Genomic DNA, 21434 nt, shown 5'->3' on the forward strand with positions numbered 1-21434 from the left:
CAGCACCCGGCCCCTCTCTCTGCTCCATCTCCCCAGGGCGCGGTGCCGCAACCCCCAGCCAGCCCCCGTCCAGTGCCACACGGCTACCATTCCCTGAGCTGCTGCCATCTGCCTTCTCCAGTCCACATCACCGCTGCTGCAGATCAGCTACTGCTGTCATGTTGTAATGTGGATACAGGAGAGGACGGATATTTGTCTGGCATTGTGATCACTACATAATGACACTTATTAATAAAACGCATTGGACTGCGTGTGTGAGGTTTCTGTGCATCATTTCTTTTTCAGATGACGGATTAAAAAAATGCATATGAAAAAAACAGAATGTGTGCAAAGACCTTAAATGTGATTACTTTCTGATATTTATCCTCAACAAAATACATGATGTCATTCCTCAAAGCAGAAGCAGGTCAGGTAACTCCTTCCTTTTGGCAGAGTTGATCTCTGTGTGAATACTGATAACACGTGTTTTTAAGGACAGCTATTTAATAAAACGATGATGAAAATTGTTATCATTTTCTTTCTGATAGGAATGGGACTGCACCACTCATCTATGTAGCCATTTATGCCCTGATCATGTTTTGTTTCCCCACCGATCTGCCGATATCCTAATGATCGGCCATGCCGTTTTTTTTTATATAGCAGTTGGTATAACAATATTAACAGTTTCCATTTTACATACATTACATCCATCAAGTTGAGTCCTGGTTAAAAAGTATAGATATTTAATTTTTTTCCTATTTCAATATTTACGTGTTCATTATGTTGGACTTTGGATAATTTTTAGTGAGATAACCGGAGTACAAGACTCAGCCACAGTGAACCAGCGCAGCTCCGGTCTGACACTGACCAAACTCTGCTGAAAGACTCAGGAGAGTGCAGAGAACTGAAGTCAACGATGTGAAACCACGACGAGCCGCGCTCTCCTCCTACTCGGCTGTCGGCTGTTGCTCCGCCCACATTTTTTTATCAGTTGTTTTCGGGTTTCCTCCCATTTTCTCCCCAACTGTAATTGGCCAATTCCCCATGCTGTCCCGGTCATTGCTCCACCCCCCTCTGCCGATCTGGGGAGAGTTGTAGACTAGCACATGCTTCCTCCAATACATGTGAAGTCGCCAGCCACTTCTTTTCACCCGACAGCGAGGAGTTTCACCGGCAGGATGTAGGGAGGATCACGCTATTCCCCCCCCAGTTCCCCTCCACCCCAAGCAGGCCGACCAGAGGAGGCACTAATGCAGTAACCTAACCAGGACTCATAACGCTACACTACCGGCTTCCCACCCACAGACACGGCCAATTGTGTCTGTGGGAACGTCTGGCCAAGCCAGAGGTACCGCAGCCGGGAATTGAACCTGGGTCTCCGCAGTGGTAGGCAAGTGCTTTTACCTCAAAACTGCCCAGAGGCCCCCCCCCACACACACACACACACACACACACACACACACACCACACACACACACACACACACACACACACACACACACACACACACACACACACACACACACACACACACACACACACACACACACACACACACACACACACACACGGTATCTTATCCTGGCATAGATTATAGATGGCATGTGCTGCATCTGTCTCACACACTAATAGTTCCACATCACCAACAACAGTTTTTTTGTACAGCAGGTCTTCTCCTGAATGTTTTTTAAATTGTTTTGGAATTGGACAGGTCGTAGACCTATGATTTGTAATTTTGACCTGCGTTGGGAGGTGTAGCCTACTTTTGTGCATCGGTGTGGATGAATGTGTGTTGATTGTTTTGTGGATGTGTGGTCATTTTGTGGATGTCTAGCCAGGTTCTTTGTCATAATTGCATTGTTTCATGTGTTTCATGTGTTTGTCATGTGTATTGTTGTGTTTTATCTTTTGAGACATGTCTGTGGTGGAACCAAAGACGAATTTCCACTTGTGGACAATAAAGTCTTCGTAATCGTAATCGTAATCGTATGTTTTAGGTTAGTTTGCATGTGACAATGACACCACCTCCCTCCGCTAAGAAATGGCTCACATGTTTATGTGTCATTGACCGTTTTTTGCAATCGGTGACTATAAAGCATTATTGCAATTCTCTGATCTCATTTATGTTGAATAACCGCTGATTCCGATCACCGGCCAATCGATCGGGGCATCCATGAGTATCCATTTATTATGCAGTTAGTCAGTTCTCCTCAGGATAGATGGTGTGTGTGGACAATGGTCTGAGCCAGTCATTTCCAAGGAGACGCAAGTTATCTGGTTCAGGACAAACAGAGAGGAGGATTGAGGGAGCAGATGTGCTGGAGAGACCTGGCCATTCTTTGACATCTTGTGGGCTGGAATGATCCAACAGGATAATCACAGAGTAGCTTATAGTTCTAATAACCTTAATCCGAGGATTGACAATATCTGGGATGGTATTATTTATGTGGAGTCAATCTTTTTCGGCATGCAATAGCTGTCGTCGACACTTGAATATTAGGCCTAGCAAATGACTTAAAGAATCAATGCAAAACTACAAGTTATACCTTCACATTTGGGCTTATCTTATTCCTAACATATTGTAATGATATTCTGAGAGCCTTGTGTTAAAGCACTACTACACTACACAGTGATGTTCAATGTGCCCAGCAGCTGCTGGAGGAAACTATTTGTGCCTCCCACTGTTGCTATGTGACAAAAGCCTAGTGTCTTTTTCTAACGTGATGTTTTAATGCAGCATACTACTGTGCACTAAGTACAGCTCAGCTCTGCATGCTGTTTCACTGTGCATCCTCTCCATTAGAAACAGCAACAAGAAGACAGATCGCTAAAAAAAGAGAGTTCCCCGGGGAACGCTCAGCCAATGACTCACAGGAATTAGCATTTTCTGCATTGTTTTAATCATCATTGAGTTTACAATGTATAGCAGAGGTATGGATATTAATAGTGTAAGAGGGAGCGTTCTCCTACTCATGGTCATGGTTATGGGGGAGGCGGTTAAGCCCACCTCCAAATGTGACATGACCTACAATATAGGCCTACTTCAAGTCAAGTGTATAAGCCCTTAATCGCTAAGGGCTTTCATAACAATGCCCGCATTATGAAAACAATAAATGAAAACATAGGTTTCTACCCTCCATCATTAGTATAACAGTGTTGAGATTATGGCAGTGCACTTTCCATTAGGCCTGCACGATAGGAAAATCTGCCATGTGCGATAACATTGTTTAATATAGCGACGATGATACGACTTGGGGGGGGGGTTTAGGGGGTTTATGCAAAGGGCTGAAAGCCGGGATCGTCTTGCAAAGGGCTGAAAGCCGGGATCGTCTTTCTCAATGCTAGGGGGGTTTTAGCTAAAAGGGGGGTTTTCTTTCTTAACACTAAATCAGCGCGCCGAATTATGCCGGATTGGTCGATCACCCAGCGCCCGCTGTAGCGCTGTGGCCACGCCCGGGCGGTGATTTCGTAAGCCGCTGTGGGGTTTTCCTAATGCTGAGTCAGCGCGCCGAACTATGCCGGATTGGTCGATCACCCAGCGTCCGCCGTAGCGCTGTGGCCACGCCCGGGCGGTGATTTTCGTAAGCCGCTGTGAACCAAGTAAACCAAGTAAAACCGCGACGGTCGGCGGTTTTCCTAAGTCAGCGCGCTGAAGCTCGCCGGATTGGTCGATCACCCAGTGCCTGCTGCAGCGCTGCGGCCACGCCCGGGGGGCTCCGTAAGTCGCGGCCGCCAAGCCAACCGGTCGGCGACAAGCGTCGCATTCCGCCCAGCGCCCGCTGTAGCGCTGAGGCAAGCAGACCGGTTGGCAGTTTGGGTTTTCTTTCTTTTGGGGGGATTCTCTATTCTAGTCCGAGCAGATGCCCTCTCTCACCGCAAGAAGAGAGGCATCTTAGCGCGGAGTCATTACGCCAAAGAACTAGTCGCCATGCTGCCATGCCATCAGAATTAGTTGCCATACCGTCCCATGCCATAGATCTTATCACTCTGCCATACTTGAATAAAGCTTGCTTGTTAAAACTCTACCCTCTGGTCTCTCATGATTGAAATATTAAAGTATGCATATTAGCTATACAGTTCCTATATCTTTCTGCTTTAATAATGCTAACATAGACCCCAAACATAGCCTATGCCCACTGAATAAAGAAATGAAATACACACTGAGTCTACCTGAAACTACACACAGCGTGTTTGGGCTTTGGCAGAAGGGGCGGAGCGCACTGTTGCAAGGGAAAGGTGTACGCTGGATTTACAACACAAGACAAAATGATCAGATGCTGAGTGGGAACGCATGACGCATGTCAATAAAACCACTTTTGTTATTCATTGCTTTTCAGGCAGTCTTTTTCGATGTGTTTATTGCGCATGTTCATATTGCGATGACGATGAAAATACGATTAATTGAAGGATGACATCCGACCAACCAAATAGCATCAAAGACAACTACGTCTAAGTGAGAATATAATCTACAGATTGGAATCTGAGAGGAATAATGTTTTGCCTCTATAACACATTATTCAGTGTGTGTTTAGGAGAGATTCAACTGGTCAGATTGCATCGCAAACATCCAGCAATTATGCAAAGTGAGATATTCTTCAGCATGAAACAAAGTACGCCGTCTATGATAAACACATACAGATATAAAGAGAAGAGTTTGAGGCCGTCTATGATAAACACATACAGATATAAAGATAAGAGTTTGAGGCCATCTATGATAAACACATACAGATATAAAGATAAGAGAGAGTGTATGCAGCAAGGTCCAACAGCGGCTGCACTTCCTTCGCAGGCTGAGGGTGTTTGGCGTGAGCCAGAAGGTGCTGCTGCTCTTCTACCATGCCATAGTGGAGAGCCTCCTGCGGTACGGCATCTCAGCCTGGTTCGGCAACCTCAGTGTGCAGCTGAAAGCCCAAATCACTCGGCTGACACAGAGGGCCATGAACATCATGGGTGTCAGACAGCACCCCTCACTCCAGGCTGTCTTTGAAAAAACAATCAAAAAATCTGCTCTGATCCCACCCATGTGCTCCACCACGAGTACCAGCTCCTCCCCTCTGGCAGGCGCTACAGGGTCCCCGAATGCAGGCTAAACCGCTTTAAGAACTCTTTTGTCCCCCTGTCCATCAAAGCCCTAAACAGTAGCTGAAGGCCGCCCCTGTTGGCGTTTTTAACCTGTGTACTGTTTTTACTGCTACTTTAAATTCTATTCGTCTTTATCTATTTTAATCTAAATATTGAAGACAAACGGTGTTGTGCAATTGGGGTAATGTGCAATTCTGTTTTTTTAGCAAATATATTTTTAAAATCACAGACTATATTCATTTTTACCTATTTTAATCTAAATACAGAAGGCTACAGTGTTGTGCAATCTGGGTAATGTGCAATTCTGTTTTTAGCAAATATAGCTTTTATAATCTCTTTTATGCATTGGATTGTACTTTTTGGGCAGTGTGCAATTTTGCTCACTGTTACTGTAATAGTCCTGATGTATGTGCTGTATGTATTGTCTGTATGTACGTGTTGCCTGCCAAACAGCAGCCATAAGGTGTATGTTCAAGACAAATTTCCTTCGGGACAATAAAAGTCTATCCTATCCTATCCTATCCTAAGAGTTTGAAGCCATCTATGATAAACACATACAGATATAAAGAGAAGAGTTTGAGGCCCTGTCTTTGAGCTAAATGCCTGTGGAAATATGATTGAAGCAGAGTTCTACCAGATGTGCGCCCATATGACTCTGTGTATATGATGCATTTGTGTGTGTGTGTGTGTGTGTGTGTGTGTGTGTGTGTGTGTGTGTGTGTGTGTGTGCGCACGCACGCGTGTGCGTGTGCGTGCGGGCTGCACGGTAAATCATATTTTCATCGTCATTATGATAAGAACATGTGCAATAAACACATTTCAAAGTCTGCCTGAACACGAGTAACAAATTTTTTTATTTTATTTTTATTTACATGTGCCATGCATTCACACTCAGCAGCATACGATCATTTTGTCTTATGTTGTAAATCCAGCACACCAGTGTTTCCCATACATAAAGGAATTTGTGGCGGGCCGCCACAATAATATTTTGACCGCCACAATAAGATGTTGACCAAAACATTTTTTTTTTTTTTTTTTTTTTTACAGTGCACCTGAACGCAACATGCAAGATATCCGCTGAATAAGTGTCCAATAAATGTTCATGTCATTCTGGCCAATACTTCTGTTATAGCATTTCAGTCTGGAATATGGAATATCTTTCAATAATCTATGATTTAGCTGCTAAATTGTCAAATACCGCCATCTGCTCGCTACCCAGGCACTTATGTATGTACTTAACCCAACTAACTTAACCTAACTAACTATCCGGTGTGCACAACACTGTCAGCCTAAACTCCGGCTGACACCCCAAAAACCTACAATCCGCTACAGAAAAATGTATATTGTTTGTTTATTAACTGGCCCCTCGCCTTCTATCATTTCACGAAAGTGGCAAAGCAAGTTGAGTATCCCTGACCTATAGGGAGAAATTTAGTTTGTCATTGTAAACCCACAGCACAGTAATGATGACATGTTCTTCATAGATCTAGCCTTTTAATTTTGCTCTTAAGCTTTCTCAAAGTACACCAAATTAATGCATTTTATTAAAATGTTTAAAAAAATCTTGCGGGGGGGCATGCCCACGCACCCCCCTAGGGGGTCTGCGGTCCCCCACCACAAATTCTCAAAATCCTGTGGGAAACACTGCACACCTTTCCCTCGCAGTGCTGCTCTGCCTCTCCACCAAAGCCCAAACACGCTGTGTGTAGTTTCAGCTTCAGTCAGTAACAGAGACAAACACACTGTGTGTAGTTTCAGCTTCAGTCAGTAACAGAGACAAACACACTGTGTGTAGTTTCAGCTTCAGTCAGTAACAGAGACAAACACGCTGTGTGTAGTTTCAGCTTCAGTCAGTAACAGAGACAAACACACTGTGTAGTTTCAGCTTCAGTCAGTAACAGACAAACACTCTGTGTGTAGTTTCAGCTTCAGTCAGTAACAGAGACAAACACACTGTGTGTAGTTTCAGCTTCAGTCAGTAACAGAGACAAACACGCTGTGTGTAGTTTCAGCTTCAGTCAGTAACAGAGACAAACACGCTGTGTGTAGTTTCAGCTTCAGTCAGTAACAGAGACAAACACTCTGGCCCCTATCGTTGCATCGGCGCAGTTTCTAGGCCGAGCGGCAGGCGCAGATCAAAGCAGTGGGCGTGGAAAGGCGCACTTGATATCGTCGTGCTGGCGCTAGATGCAGCCCAAAGCATTACAACCACGCCTTTTAGGCGTAAAATTATGCACCGTCATGCTCATTGGATAAGTGCAATAAACGAATCGCACGCTTGCCTTTTTAGCTCCAATTCCAGTGATCCCGCAAAACCAGACGAAAGCCAAACGCTCTGCCCCCCCCCCCCCCCCTCCCTTCATCCAGCCTGTCTGTCTGCATTATAGGCTATTATTCCATATTATTATGCTTCTCAAACCAATCTAACTGCAGTTTCAATACTGCAAGCATGTAAATACGCTACACTATAGCAAGATCAAAGTGAAAATAATGTACTAAACGCATCAGCTAGAAAAATATAGCCTATTAGATTGGTGAAAGTTTGTCCAGAAAGATATCGTTTTCTCTCCCCTGCTGCAGGTAGAATGATGCACATAAATATACCCTACATTATGTAAAGTCATTGCATAAATGTGTTTTTATTGTAAAACTAAATGTGGAGTAGGGCGAAGTTATTGGAGCGCACATCACAGTATAGCAGATGACAGTAGAAGCTTCCGAAGCGCGTTCCGCTGTCACTTACCTAAATCACGTTAAATCCACACAGGGTATATATAGGCTCAAGAGGACATATATGTTTCACATAGGGTGGTGTTTCATTTCATGTTTTATTTGGTCCAATATTGAAATGTTCGACAATTGCAGGTTGTCTTACCATTACACATTATTTTAGATCTACCTTTTATATCTATTTCGGCTCTATTTAGTAGCGAAATGGAGGACCCAATTGCATGCTGGGAGTGGACATTCACAGGCAGTAAACTTACAACTGCTATTTCATATGGGAAGCTGGGTGCTGCTATGTGTTGTGTCTGTTTGAGCGAGGGAGTCAGAGAGAGAGAGAGAAGGGTGACTCAGAGGCAGAAGAGCACTGGCGCACTGAATAGGCCTGGTTTCAGAGAGAGACAGAGAAGGGTGACAGGGGAGAGGCACAAGTGCACTGGCGCAGTGAATAGGCCTGGTTTTCAAAGGCGCAAAGCGCTAAATTTAAGGCAGGTGCCAAGATATCAGTACGCCGAGATTTAAGGCCGACACGCCCACTTTGGCCCATTCTGGGACTGCGCCACGCCCATTCGGCCTAAAGCGCATTTGGCAGCGTAAAGCCATATTGATATAGTCCCAAAACAGGCGCAAGGCACGTTTTTTTGCGGTTAAGGCCCGTTTTAGTGCCGAAGGCCTGTGGGAGAATAGGGCCCTCTGTGTGTAGTTTCAGCTTCAGTCAGTAACAGAGACAAACACTCTGTGTGTAGTTTCAGCTTCAGTCAGTAACAGAGACAAACACGCTGTGTGTAGTTTCAGCTTCAGTCAGTAACAGAGACAAACACACTGTGTGTAGTTTCAGCTTCAGTCAGTAACAGAGACAAACACTCTAGCCCTTTTCCCACATGCGTACCGGAAAATTACCTGTAAGTCAATATCGGACATTTCCCTTCACACTTCGGCTCGCGCATGTGGGAATCTATCAGCGAATTTTCCTGTATGTTGGGGGGGGGCGGGGGGAGGGGGGAGCTTATTTGGGGGGTCGGCAAAACTCGAAATAAGTTCGCTTGTCAGTTGTCACCCTATTTACAGTCTATGGTTGTCACACAATAAATCACACTCGTTTGACTTAAGAGCAGCGTCAAGCCGCCAGCGTAATCAACACAGCCGATTTACCCCTCCCCTCTCTGCTCGAGAGCAGCAGCCACGGACAGACACAGCGAATGACACAGCAAATGCACAAGCGAAATCCGTGGAATTAGTTTGCTTTGATGTGCGCGAATGATTAGTTGATGCACTTTGAAGAAGTTGGGATCCGTGTCTGAGAGAAATAGTTGCTGGTTCGATGTTTATCCGTTCACCTGCGTTGCGTTGAAGCACTTTTTACAGACTGGCTTTGTTTGATGTGTCCGGGGTTGCCTTCGGAAATCAGCAAGCTGACATACTGCTCTTATTAGGCTATCACAAGATCATTTCGCCAGTTTGCTTTAATGTGCGCGAATGATTAGATTATGCCCGCTGGAACATTAAGCAACGTGTGTAGGCTACTCCTCGCCCATGATTGAAGGACCGCTGTCGCGGAAAATGACTGGAACCGTTTCCACTTGCGTCTCCTTAAGAGCATACCGGTCTTCTGACTGGGTCGAAACTGGTGAAATGTCGGGGACGACGGGGTCGCGCTTATACCGGCACGGCGCCTTTCTCACATGCAGGCATTAGACCACGTACCGGTCATTTTGCGGTACAAAGCGCATGTGGGAAAAGGGCTTCTGTGTGTAGTTGCAGCTTCAGTCAGTAACAGAGACAAACACGCTGTGTGTAGTTTCAGCTTCAGTCAGTAACAGAGACAAACACTCTGTGTGTAGTTTCAGCTTCAGTCAGTAACAGAGACAAACACACTGTGTGTAGTTTCAGCTTCAGTCAGTAACAGAGACAAACACACTGTGTGTAGTTTCAGCTTCAGTCAGTAACAGAGACAAACACGCTGTGTGTAGTTTCAGCTTCAGTCAGTAACAGAGACAAACACACTGTGTGTAGTTTCAGCTTCAGTCAGTAACAGAGACAAACACGCTGTGTGTAGTTTCAGCTTCAGTCAGTAACAGAGACAAACACGCTGTGTGTAGTTTCAGCTTCAGTCAGTAACAGAGACAAACACACTGTGTGTAGTTTCAGCTTCAGTCAGTAACAGAGACAAACACTCTGTGTGTAGTTTCAGCTTCAGTCAGTAACAGAGACAAACACGCTGTGTGTAGTTTCAGCTTCAGTCAGTAACAGAGACAAACACTCTGTGTGTAGTTTCAGCTTCAGTCAGTAACAGAGACAAACACACTGTGTGTAGTTTCAGCTTCAGTCAGTAACAGAGACAAACACACTGTGTGTAGTTTCAGCTTCAGTCAGTAACAGAGACAAACACGCTGTGTGTAGTTTCAGCTTCAGTCACCCTTTGACAGTCAGGAGCGCTGTATTTAAACAAGGCAAAAATCCTCCGGGAAAATCCCTCTAATCTTTTGATCCCAATATCTGTTGTGTGTTTGGACTCAGAGACAGCAGTATACTGTTAATCTGAGTGAAGCTATGGGAGGCTTCTCTAGACACAATGAGACTTTCAGAGATCCAGTGAGGTCACATGTTATATGCTTTTACAATGACGTAGAATGATGTACAATGATGTACAATGTCTGATGTACAATGACGTTTGATGTACAATGCTGAAAAATGACAAAGAAAGAAAGAAAGAAAGAAAGAAAGAAGGACCCTGCCATCTCATCATAGTATATTCAAATCCAGGTACATCTTCATCAGTACTTAATCAGTCAGGACCTACTACTGTACTGCTGATTTTCTATCCAACCAGGTAATTAACTGTATTCACCTGGTCTAGATCTGTCCTTGATTAGATAGCTAGAGTGAAACAAACAAGGTTCTAGGTCCCGAGGACCAGGATTGAGAACCGCTGTGTACATGAGCAAAATTACTCAGTATCATGACAGAATGGGTAGGCTGAGCACTCAAAAGGCAGCAGTACCAAGTATCCGTTCAGCAAGGGCACTGACACCCACTTATTGATCCTGCTTCCCAACACTTCTTAATTAGCCCAATTTTAAATAACAGCGGAATATTGGCAGCCATGTAACCTGAGCCAGTGCTCCGTCAGTTCCCACTCTGAAAAATAGTTCAATCAATGCATTTACTGTATTGTTGTGGGATGACATTCAGCAAAAGGCACACCGCACCGCACTGATTAACTGGAAACTGGACGCTAAAAATACCAACAAAAAGAGCACACAGATATGCAGTTGAAGAAGCATCAGCAAAGCACCATGGCCATGGCCAAAAGCTCAGAGTACGCTATCATCTACTGTGTGTACAATGTATTTCCTGCATACACTGCACTACTTTCCTTTCTACTTACAAAAGTATGTGCAAACATTTTAACTAGGGGTGCACCGATCACGTTTTTTGCCACCGATCACCGATTGCTGATCGCCTATGGGAAATATCTGCCCAACCGATCATCGACCGATCACCGATTACCGATCACCGATATATAAACTCCTCAAAAAAAGTTTGGAAACGTTATTTTAGGTCGATTATTTCTCCCCTTTAATAATACCAATTGGCATTGTATTTTATATCGTTGGAAAGCCTGATTAGTGATAGGGCTTTTTATTTTTTTATTTTTTTAATATAAAAAATATCGGCAATCAGCCGAAATATCGGCAATCAGCCGATCGCATATTTGAGGTCAAAATCGGCCGATACAGATTGCTTGCCGATCGATCGGTGCACCCCTCATTTTAACATACTGAAGTCTACAGTGATGACTATTTGTTCAAATGTGAAAATAAGTGTAACATAATTGAATTGAATGGAGGCTCTGCTCCTTTTGATCCATAACAACATGAATGTATGAATCAACAGGTAACAGCATTGGAACATGAGCCATGACTGTTTGATACCCTGTCACCATGCATTAGCAGATCAATGAAGAGGGTCAAGTCATGTGAATGTCTGCACTACAGCCCATGTTTATATTTGTGAGCCATTCCATTTAACTAACGATTAGTTTCATTATCGATTAATCTGTCGATTATTTTCTAGATTAATCGATTGGTTGTTGGGTCTATAAAATGTCAGAATGGTCTAAAATGACGATCAGTGTTTCTCAAAGCCTCAAATGTCTTGTTTTCTCCACACAACCCAAAGATATTCAGTTTACTGTCATAGAGGAGTAAAGAAACCAAATAATATTCACATTTAAGAAGCTGAAATCAGAGAATTTATATGTTTTTCTTATTACTCAAATTAATCGATTATTAAAATAGCTGTCAATTAATTTTCTGATGATCGACTAATCACTTAATTGTTGCAGCTCTACTTGAAGCTATGCTCTCAGCTACAGACATGAAGCAATACTGTACAATGATTAGTTATGTGACTGTGAATTGAACATGGAAATACATCAGATTAAATACTCCATGAAAAGACAGTGTGATGTTATTTGACGTTTGCCCTAGGTTGAGTTATGTTTAGCTAATGTACAATGAAAGGCACAACATGATTCCATGTTATCATGATTAGAGATGTAACGATAACCGGTTTTAATGATAACCATGATAAAATTCCTTATGATAATCGCAACCGTTTCAAATTTTCATTATCAGTAAAACCGTGGTACTGTGATTACCATGTTACCATGATTACAGTGCTTTGAAAAACATGGTAAATACTGTCCAAACTTGGCAACCGTCTCCCAGATGCAGACCTGCAGCCTTGGAGAAATGATTTCAGTGAGTGTATCAAATACTTTTTGGGTCTGAGTTTTCAATATAAAACTTGGTGAAATGATTTCTGTGAGGGTATCAGTACTTTCTGAACATTTTCAGCACATTTTAACAAACCGTGATACTGTACATTAATACTGATAACCGTGATAATTTTGGTCACTATAATCGTGATATGAAATGTTCATATCGTTCCATCTCTAATCATGATAAAAATAAGGAATTGTGGAATGCATCTATTGTGTTGTTTCTCTGGTGAGTAAGAGTGCATTTAGATAATTGTTTCAACCAAACAGAGGGATTTGTATGTGTGTGTGTGAGTGAAAGAGAGAGAGAGAGAGAGAGAGAGAGAGAGAGAGAGAGAGAGAGAGAGAGAGAGAGAGAGAGAGAGACAGAGACACGGTGGTTGGACACGGGAGGGTTGACAGGTCTGGTGGTAAATCCTGTAATCCTTTCATCTGATCAAAGTAATACAACAGTTTTTTAATTATTTGATGGAAAGGTACATTTTCAATTCCAAAGTACTTTGCAATGATGTCAGTGGATCTTTGTCTCTTTTGCATGAAGCACAGCTCCAGAGGATCAGTGAGGAAACTCTGAGGACAGATTGTGATGCCAGCATAGCGTTGTTGAGCTGCCTTCATATGAGAAGCCATCTTGTCTTCTCCCACCGTGAAAGGTCAGCGGTAAGCAGAGTGTAGTGCTATCTGGAGAAGTGGGGGAACGCACCTATATGGGGAACACACCCCTCCCCCGGCACACGCGCAAGACACACCCCTCCCCCTGCACACGCGCAGGACACACCCCTCCCCCTAATATTATTTTCGCTTGTGAAACAAATGTTCAATGTCAATATAAATCATAGGCAGCGCGAGGGCATCACGCATGGGACAAAAACACATAAACAGCTCGACTTGCACTATGAGATAAGAAAGGCCACATCTGGCCATGAAATAAAATATTAAATGATGATGCATAATATGCTCAAAATTATTATAATTATTGCTGGTATGGTCAAATTGAGATAATTTTCCATTCCTTCTTCACAAAGAAGTAATGCTCACCTCTATTCGGTCAAGGCAGCCGTGCAGGTCTCCATGCACTGTGCATTCCACAACAAAACTACATCGCCAGCTCAGATTTTTCATTTGTTTTGTTTTCTCCAGATAGTCCCGTATTCTGCTTTAACACGCTTTCTCTAACTTGGCCCAGTTGTCCTGTAGGCTATTCTGTTGCACACTGAATGTCTGTTACACACTGTGAGTTAATTGTAGCAATATAAGTTCATATTCTCAGCTTGTAGCGTACGAATTGGGAGCTGTAACAGAGATCAAAGCGGCTGGATGGATCAAGTGAGCTGGCTCTGCCCAATTACGCACAGGGGGGAGACCACAGCACAGCAGGGGGGAGACCACGGCTTCAATGCGCACATTAAATATCATCAAAGTTGCCAATTGATTTGTACTGCCCCCCCACCCACGGCTCAACGGGTGTTTCTGCACTCCTCCAGTTTGCCCATGACATTATTCAGGTGTTTGTTGTTTTTCTTCCTTGGGAAGAACTGCGGTGGGTTCCATAATAACGCGTCGCCCTCGCACTCTTCTTCAGGCTGTCGTAAATAATAACACACAAAACACCCCTTGGAGAAGTGTGGGAACGCCGTTCCCTCGCGTTACACCAGCGCTACACCTATGGCGGCAAGTAGGTCAAAGTTGAAGCAATTTGAACGCACGGTGGTGCACGATGCCACGGGTAGAGCTGCTGCATGGTTGGGAGGCAGCGCTCTCCCCATAGAAAACAAGAGCACAGCGAGAGAGCAGAGCTGTTTCACTGTGGATCTTGCAGGTCCCCCTCACTGCTGCCACAGCAGTGCAGCAGTGAGGGGGGTCTGCTGTGCTGCCGTGGCAGCAGTGAGGGGGGTCTGCTAAAATGTGGCAGCAAATTAGCCAAATTAGATGAGTAAAGTCTGTAGCATGATCTGTCAAACAGTGTATCTACAGTTTCAACAATTCAATTAGGTTTACTGTACAGTGGCTCTGTTGAAAACTTTGATTGGCAGGGATGCCAAGGGAGTCCAAGTGGACGTTTGAGGCAAATTTGATGAAATTCTGTCAAGGCGTTCCTCAGATATTGCGTTGATGAACATCGGACAGGCGTACGCATGGACGGACAACCCGAAACCATAATGCCTCCGGCCTGGTGGATCGCCGGCGGAGGCATAAAGAATCTGTGTCCTAGAATAGTGAATTGGCTGTCAAAGCTACGCTACCATAGTTCATACATTATTTAGCGTGGATGACACCAGTAAGAACTCAACTGTGCCATGCTGACCTACAGTATACAGGGCGACCAGTCTTCGACTAGGAATAGATAGAGTTATCTATTCCTATTATTTTACAGTCTGATGACCAATATATAGCTGAAATATGGCGAACAAAAGCACAAAATAGATGTTTACAGACCAATGTGCACTAACAATCTAAAAATACATGGTTTGGCCCGGAGCTATAGGGAGAGATGTCCGGGAATCTCATTGGGTAACGGAGCACGAGCAGCTGCTGTTTTTTTTGCCGTTGAGGATGGGAATGAAGGCAGGTTGGGACCTTTCCTCTTCAGTTATCGGCACAGAAGCAGAAGGAAGTGACTCACTGAGTGCTACCACGTTATCTGCTGTCTATGTACAGCATACATACTTTAATATTCATTTGGAAAAACAAAACATAAACAGTGGCCTATTTAAAGTCGAGCTGAAACACCATTTGCACAGGCTTCCTTATCGAGTGAAGCAGGGTGGACGAGTTTGATGTGTGTCTGGGACGACGGATGTGAGGATGCTCGCGAGGATGCTGAACGCGAGGCGAGTGGACCGAGGCAACTGCCTCCCAGCAGACTATATAGACACTGCATGGAATAGGCCACGCCCATCACGGGGGAAAGCTCTCCGTTCACTTCCACACACCAGCGTCATTTTCCTTGAATTAAACATAGCTAAAAGCTGTTGTGTGGTGGGGCTGCGCAGACAACAAATGTAAAAAAAAATCGCCAATTCAAGTTTTTTTTGTACTCCCGAGCAAAACAAGGAAGCCATTGAGAATTGGCGAGAAGAAAAATGTGGATCTAGCTGTCAAGGAAGTAAGTTGGAGTGTTCATCTTCCGTATATATGATCTTTGTGTGCAACACACGACCATGCACGCGACATAGGAGAACGCCAGGATTGGGGGGGGGTTGTTTCCCCCCCGTTTTGGGCGTGGTTTCTGAATGATGACGCGCTCCGCAGTGTCTCTATAGGGAGAAAGCAGTCTGCTAAATAATGTATTATACTGGACAAATCTGAACACTACCGGTCATGTTTCAATAACAGTCTATGTACAAACCCAATATAAGATAAATACATTACATGTACATTAAATGTATATGTGGACTGTGCGGTGTATGGCTGGTTCACTGCACCGAGCAGAGGACCAGGCTCCCTGCAGGTGGACAGCCTCTTCCTAGCCGAGAAAGAGAGCTGCGAGCCGCGGTAATTAGCAATATTCCTGGAATGCAAGTTACATATCCTTTGCATCTACATTAAATGAAGACATTACCGTTCCTTTTCTTTTTATGTTGGGCTACATGCTTATTTGCTAAGTTATATTAAGATTTTAAAGTTTGCCGATAGGCAGCCATGTTGCAAACATCCCTGCTTGGAATTTTCTTCTAGCCATGAAGATTGATTGACAGCTGCGGACGTCATGATATTATTGGTTGAAGATGGTTCGTACGAGCTGACGTAATCACACTGTAGATTTCGTTTTAGAGGAAGAAAACCTGGTTGGATTTTGATATAAAAAATCCAAAGAAATATATTTTTGTGATTTTTTTTGCATACGTTGTTAAATCTCTCACTCTGTGATCTAAAAATAGTGGAAAAAGTCACTTTTCATTTCAGCTCGACTTTAAGATCAATGTGCATTGGAGTGGGGGAAAGAGGGGGATGGGGGTGAGAGTTTCTCCTTGTATTTTTGGGGTGACTTCCTGTAGTCGAGTATAGGGTCTCGGCTAGGGCTGCACGATATGAGGAAAATCTGTGATGTGCGATAACACTGTTCAATATTGCGTTGGCGATATGACCTGCGATAAAAAAGAAGACTTGCTATAAATAAACAAATATAAAAGGGTACATATTAGCTACAGTAGCATGTCCTTCTGCTTTCATAGATACACAGCTAACATAGACCCTAAAACATTGAATAGCCTATGTCCAATAAATTAAAATCTATCTCTATCTCTATCTATCTATCTATCTATCTATCTATCTATCTATCTATCTATCTATCTATCTATCTATCTATCTATCTAGGCCTATATATCTATCTGTCTGTTTGTCTATCTATTAGTATTATCTGTCTATTAGGCTGTCTGTCTGTCTGTCTGTCTGTCTGTCTGTCTGTCTGTCTGTCTGTCTGTCTGTCTGTTTGTCTGTCTGTCTGTCTGTCTGTCTGTCTGTCTGTCTCTCTATCTATATACCATTTATTGCAGTCTAACTGTAGGTTAGCAAACAAACACTGTTAGACAGACAGACTACAGAGAGATATGCATTAAGCTACGTTAGCGCGTCAAATTAATGTTATGTTGGGAAGTCACAACAAACCATTGTAGAGACAAGGACAAACTGGCTTTATTCTAGACCAGTGGTTCTCAACGTGGGGTTCAGGGGGCCCCCAGGGTTCCTTTAGGGCCTTCCAGGGGTTCCCCAGCAAAAGAGGTAATAATTTATTTTCACTCCAATTCCATCCATAAGTAACACAATGACAGAATGTAGGACTATTTTGGTCATGAGTTTCATACAATTTTTATAACAAAACACAAACATCAGATGGGGGTCTGTGGTCTACATGTCATTTGCATCTACATGTCATTTTAGGGCAGACAAGTAAGTACCAAGTCATTTGGTCCAAGTCTCAATCAAGTCTCAAGACATTTTCAGCGTCAGTGTAGTGTAGCGGTTGATTCCCTGCCTACCAACACAGGGGTCGAAGGTTAACGCCCCTGTGTTACCTCCGGCTTGGTCGCGCATCCACACAGGCAGGATTGGCTGTGGCTCCTGGTCGCTGCACTAGCGCCTCCTCTGGTCGGTCGGGGCGCCTGTTCTGGGCGGAAGGGAACCGGTGGGAATAGCGTGAGCCTTCCACGTGCTACGTCCTGCCAGTGAAGCTCCCTGCTGTCAGGTGAAAAGAAGCGGCTGGCAACTGCGCATGTGTCGGGAGGAAGCATGGTGCTAGTCTACGGCTCTCCCCAGATCAGCAGAGGGGGTGCGAGGGGGGGAGGTGGAAGCAGCGACTGGGGCAGCAGGGGGAAATTGGCCCAAGCACAAGTGCGGAGAAAATGGGGGACGAAATCACTGATTTATTTACGAAATGTAGATGGAGAAATGGATGGGGGATGAAATCCCTTGGTTCGTATGCTGAACCCCGAAGAAGGCGTGACTTTGGCTCTCTATAAAGAACACAGTCACACACCCCTCCCCCCACCCTAACACTCCCACCAAAGTAAATTGCCAACATGTGGGAAACACTGCACTGAACACCCTCAATACGGATATAGCCTACGTACTTTCAATATCAACGATACTAAGGATAAGAATCACAGATCCTGATACTATTATCCTAATACTTGTGTATCACGAGAGCTCATAATGTGATCTATTGATTAACTAGTCTGTCATTTGCAGCTTGCAGTAAAGAGCTGAAAATGTATATGTTATAGGACTATAAAATGTCAAAATAAATTAGGCCTAAAGTTATGAGTGAAAAGTCACGGCTCATTTACGTTACGAGTTGAAATTCATGACCTGAAACTCTCAAGTGCTCATGCAGTCAAGGTTTAGTTTTTTAATTAAAAAAAAATCCTTGGATAGAATCTAATCAATTGTGTGCTTTCATTAAGCCTGGCAATGCAAATGGACAGGTCTATTTAACATCACTGTGAATGCAGTGTCACAACAGAGCAATATTATTTTCCCCACTCCTACTATTGCCTCAGTCGCTGAAAGCTGTTTAAAATAGCACAGAATTACCAGAAACATCATCTCGTTAATAATAGGCTCCTCCGCCTCTTTTTACATGCTTTTCACGATGTGAGCTCCATAATAATGGTCTGTTTATTGCATTTGACTTGCACATGCTCTGCCTGTGCTTGCGTTGCATTTGAGGTAAGCCACTGGAGATTACATTTCATAGGTCAACCGATCCCCAGAGACCTGTTTCATACGAAACGGAAGACACCTTTGGGGATGAAGAACACCTGTATGTGTTGCTAATGAGGCCCTGCATGGGATTCACTCATTACAAACAACTGTACGTCATCCTGCATCAACGGCACACACCTTCAAACTAGAGATGGGATATCGGTATCGGGATATCGGTATCGGGTGCCGATACTGACTTAATTCGCATATTAGATATCGGACTGACGTCGCCGATCCATGTTCCGATCCATGTTCCGATCCAGATTCCATTCATAGCTTGCGCTCGACCATAAACCCCACCGTAAGAAATTTCGTCAAGGTGTTACTGAGATATGACGTTACCGAGCTTGAAAGTGTGGCGTTCGTGAGGTCACAGTGACCTTGAACTTTGACCGTTGACCACCAAAATCTAATCGGTTCATCCTCGAGTGCAAGTCGACGTTTGAGGGCAATTTGATGAAATTCCGTCAAGGCGTTCCTCAGATATTGTGTTAACGAGCATCGGACAGACGGACGAACGGACGGACAACCTGAATCCATAATGCCTCCGGCCTGGCGATCGCCGGCGGAGGCATAATGATGTGACAGTAGGAGCCAGCTACTATGTAAGGGTTGGAGGATGCAGCTCCTTGGGAGAGCTGCCAAGAGCTCTGCTATCCAAATCAGTATCGGTACCGGCAGATATCCAAAACGCAGGTATCATAATCAGATTGAAACGGAACAAAAGTGGATTGGTGCATCTCTACTTCAAAGTAAGACAAGCATGAAGCATATAGGCTTTAGCCAAATAGAGGAAGGGAATGGATTATTTATTTTAGGGCTGATGGTGAAGGTATCTAAGCTACTTTGAATTTGCAAAGGTCAGTCAGTGTGACTGAATCAATACGCTAAGGAGGACAGGCTGTACAGATGTGTAGTCCAAACTAAATACAGATGTCTTACCTTCACTGCAGTCCTTTCCCTGGAAGCCCGTCTCAGAGCAGTCGCACGTGGGCTCGTCCTTAATTAAGCTGCACACTCCTCCGTTTAAGCACATGTTGGCTGCACCGCAGACGTCACTGACGAGCCCGTGACTGTCCTGCATCGCAGACTCCGTGTTGTTCACCTTTATGTCCGTTATCCATCCAGTGAAAGGCGCCTGGTCCTTGACCGCAGCCGACGTAAGTCGCAACGCCACGGATCGTAACTCCGGTGGTATTCCACCAAGGAACAAATGGCTGAAGACAGTCATATCCCGTCTTTTGGACTTCACCTCGACCCACTTGACTTCGCTGTCCACCAATAGGGTCGTGTTCTTAAAGCTTCTCCTGACGGTAACCGCGTGCCACTGGCTGTCGTTGACCGCCGTGTCGGACACGACGGTCGCAGGCTCGGCGCAGAAGATGGAGAATCGAAGGCTGAGTTTACCGTTCAGTAGGAGAAGTTCTAAGAAGTCGCAGAAGCCCTCGTCGTCAAAGTAGACCAGCAGGCCGTGGGAACTCTTGGTCTTCATGTTGAAGCTCATCTCGCTCTCACAACACGCGTTCCACATTGGGAATCGAGCCCACTGTCCCTCAGCACCCGTGAACTCCAGACATGTGGCAGTCTCCACCAGACAACACATGAGCAGCCCGACCCATATCATATGGGCACCATGCCGTGCTTGTAAAACCATGGTGTGACCACAAAGATCTGGGGAGGTGGAGGGATACTTGGGCTAGCGCTGAATCTTTTCACAGGAACTTTTGCTCAAGCAAGAAGTGTGCTGGGTTGACTGTGATAGAGTAGGCGGATAGGCATATCATCGACTGCCCACGCGGATATATCGGTATGAACTGACGCATTGTCAAATAAAAGGCTAAATAGGATAATATATTTGCATAGAAGTAGGCTTGGCCAACACTAATCTCCTGGGGGCAAATAGCATTACCTCACACTAGGCCACCGGCCAAACGTCTCACTCTTAGCGCCAAAATAGTTTGAACTGTTTAAACGCCCTATCTGCCATGGCTACTTAGAGCAAAGTGACAGGGATTCAAATATCCATTGGGCACACTTGGGTGTAATTTATGTAATTATGGAGCAGCTCCTTCTGGTGCCGGTTAGAGTGCGCACGCTTTTAGTTGAGTTGAGATGGCAGCTGTAATCTTGGTGTTCATGCCAGCGTTCTTTGGCGGGGAGCGAGCAGCCTTGCTCCAGGCTTTTCACCCTGCATCCTCTGTAGCAACGTCCAGCCACACTGGCGGATGAGCTCGGCAAACACACCGGTCTGTCCTGCAGTCCCACAGCTCTCTGAAACACAAAGACAGATTTCAAACAATATCAGTGTTTTCAATCATGTCTTATTCCACTTTGACCAAAGCCTTAACCAATTAGAATTAAGGCAGAGAAATAGCCAATCAGGCACTTGTATTTGAGGATGTGTGTGTGTCTGTACATCACAAACACACAGCCAATATAATTGGATTAATATCACCGTTGTTTTTTTTGCAGTCATTTTCAACCTTTTTCATATCAAGGAGCCCTAATTTACTGCACATCAGACCACCCCACCCCATGAGATTTTGAACCCAAATCTGAGAATATTTGTTATTGATTTTGTCCAGGATTCCATGACTGTTTGTATTATAGGTGTAGGGAGAGAACAGAAAAACTATAACATTCTCCTCCTGTGTTGACT

General features: G+C 44.4%; 1 protein-coding gene across 28 annotated transcripts in view; it reads right to left on the reverse strand.

Moving 5' to 3' along the window:
• LOC310795973 (neurexin-1a-like) overlaps positions 1 to 20429 on the reverse strand; it is a gene marked incomplete at both ends in the record, with an annotated part of 449961 nt that extends 429532 nt beyond the window's left edge. For 16 of the 28 annotated variants that reach the window (XM_083658095.1, XM_083658092.1, XM_083658113.1 and 13 more), the window contains one exon: positions 19700 to 20429. In XM_083658095.1, the coding sequence (XP_083514221.1) occupies positions 19700 to 20429 (730 nt within the window). The remainder of the gene's footprint in view (positions 1 to 19699) is intronic. The other 12 variants (XM_083658106.1, XM_083658105.1, XM_083658103.1 and 9 more) reach the window with 1 other exon arrangement.
• Positions 20430 to 21434: the final 1005 nt, after the last annotated feature.

Source organism: Poromitra crassiceps (genome assembly GCF_964638095.1).
Source record: "Poromitra crassiceps genome assembly, chromosome: 22".
Taxonomy (NCBI): Eukaryota; Metazoa; Chordata; class Actinopteri; order Beryciformes; family Melamphaidae; genus Poromitra; species Poromitra crassiceps.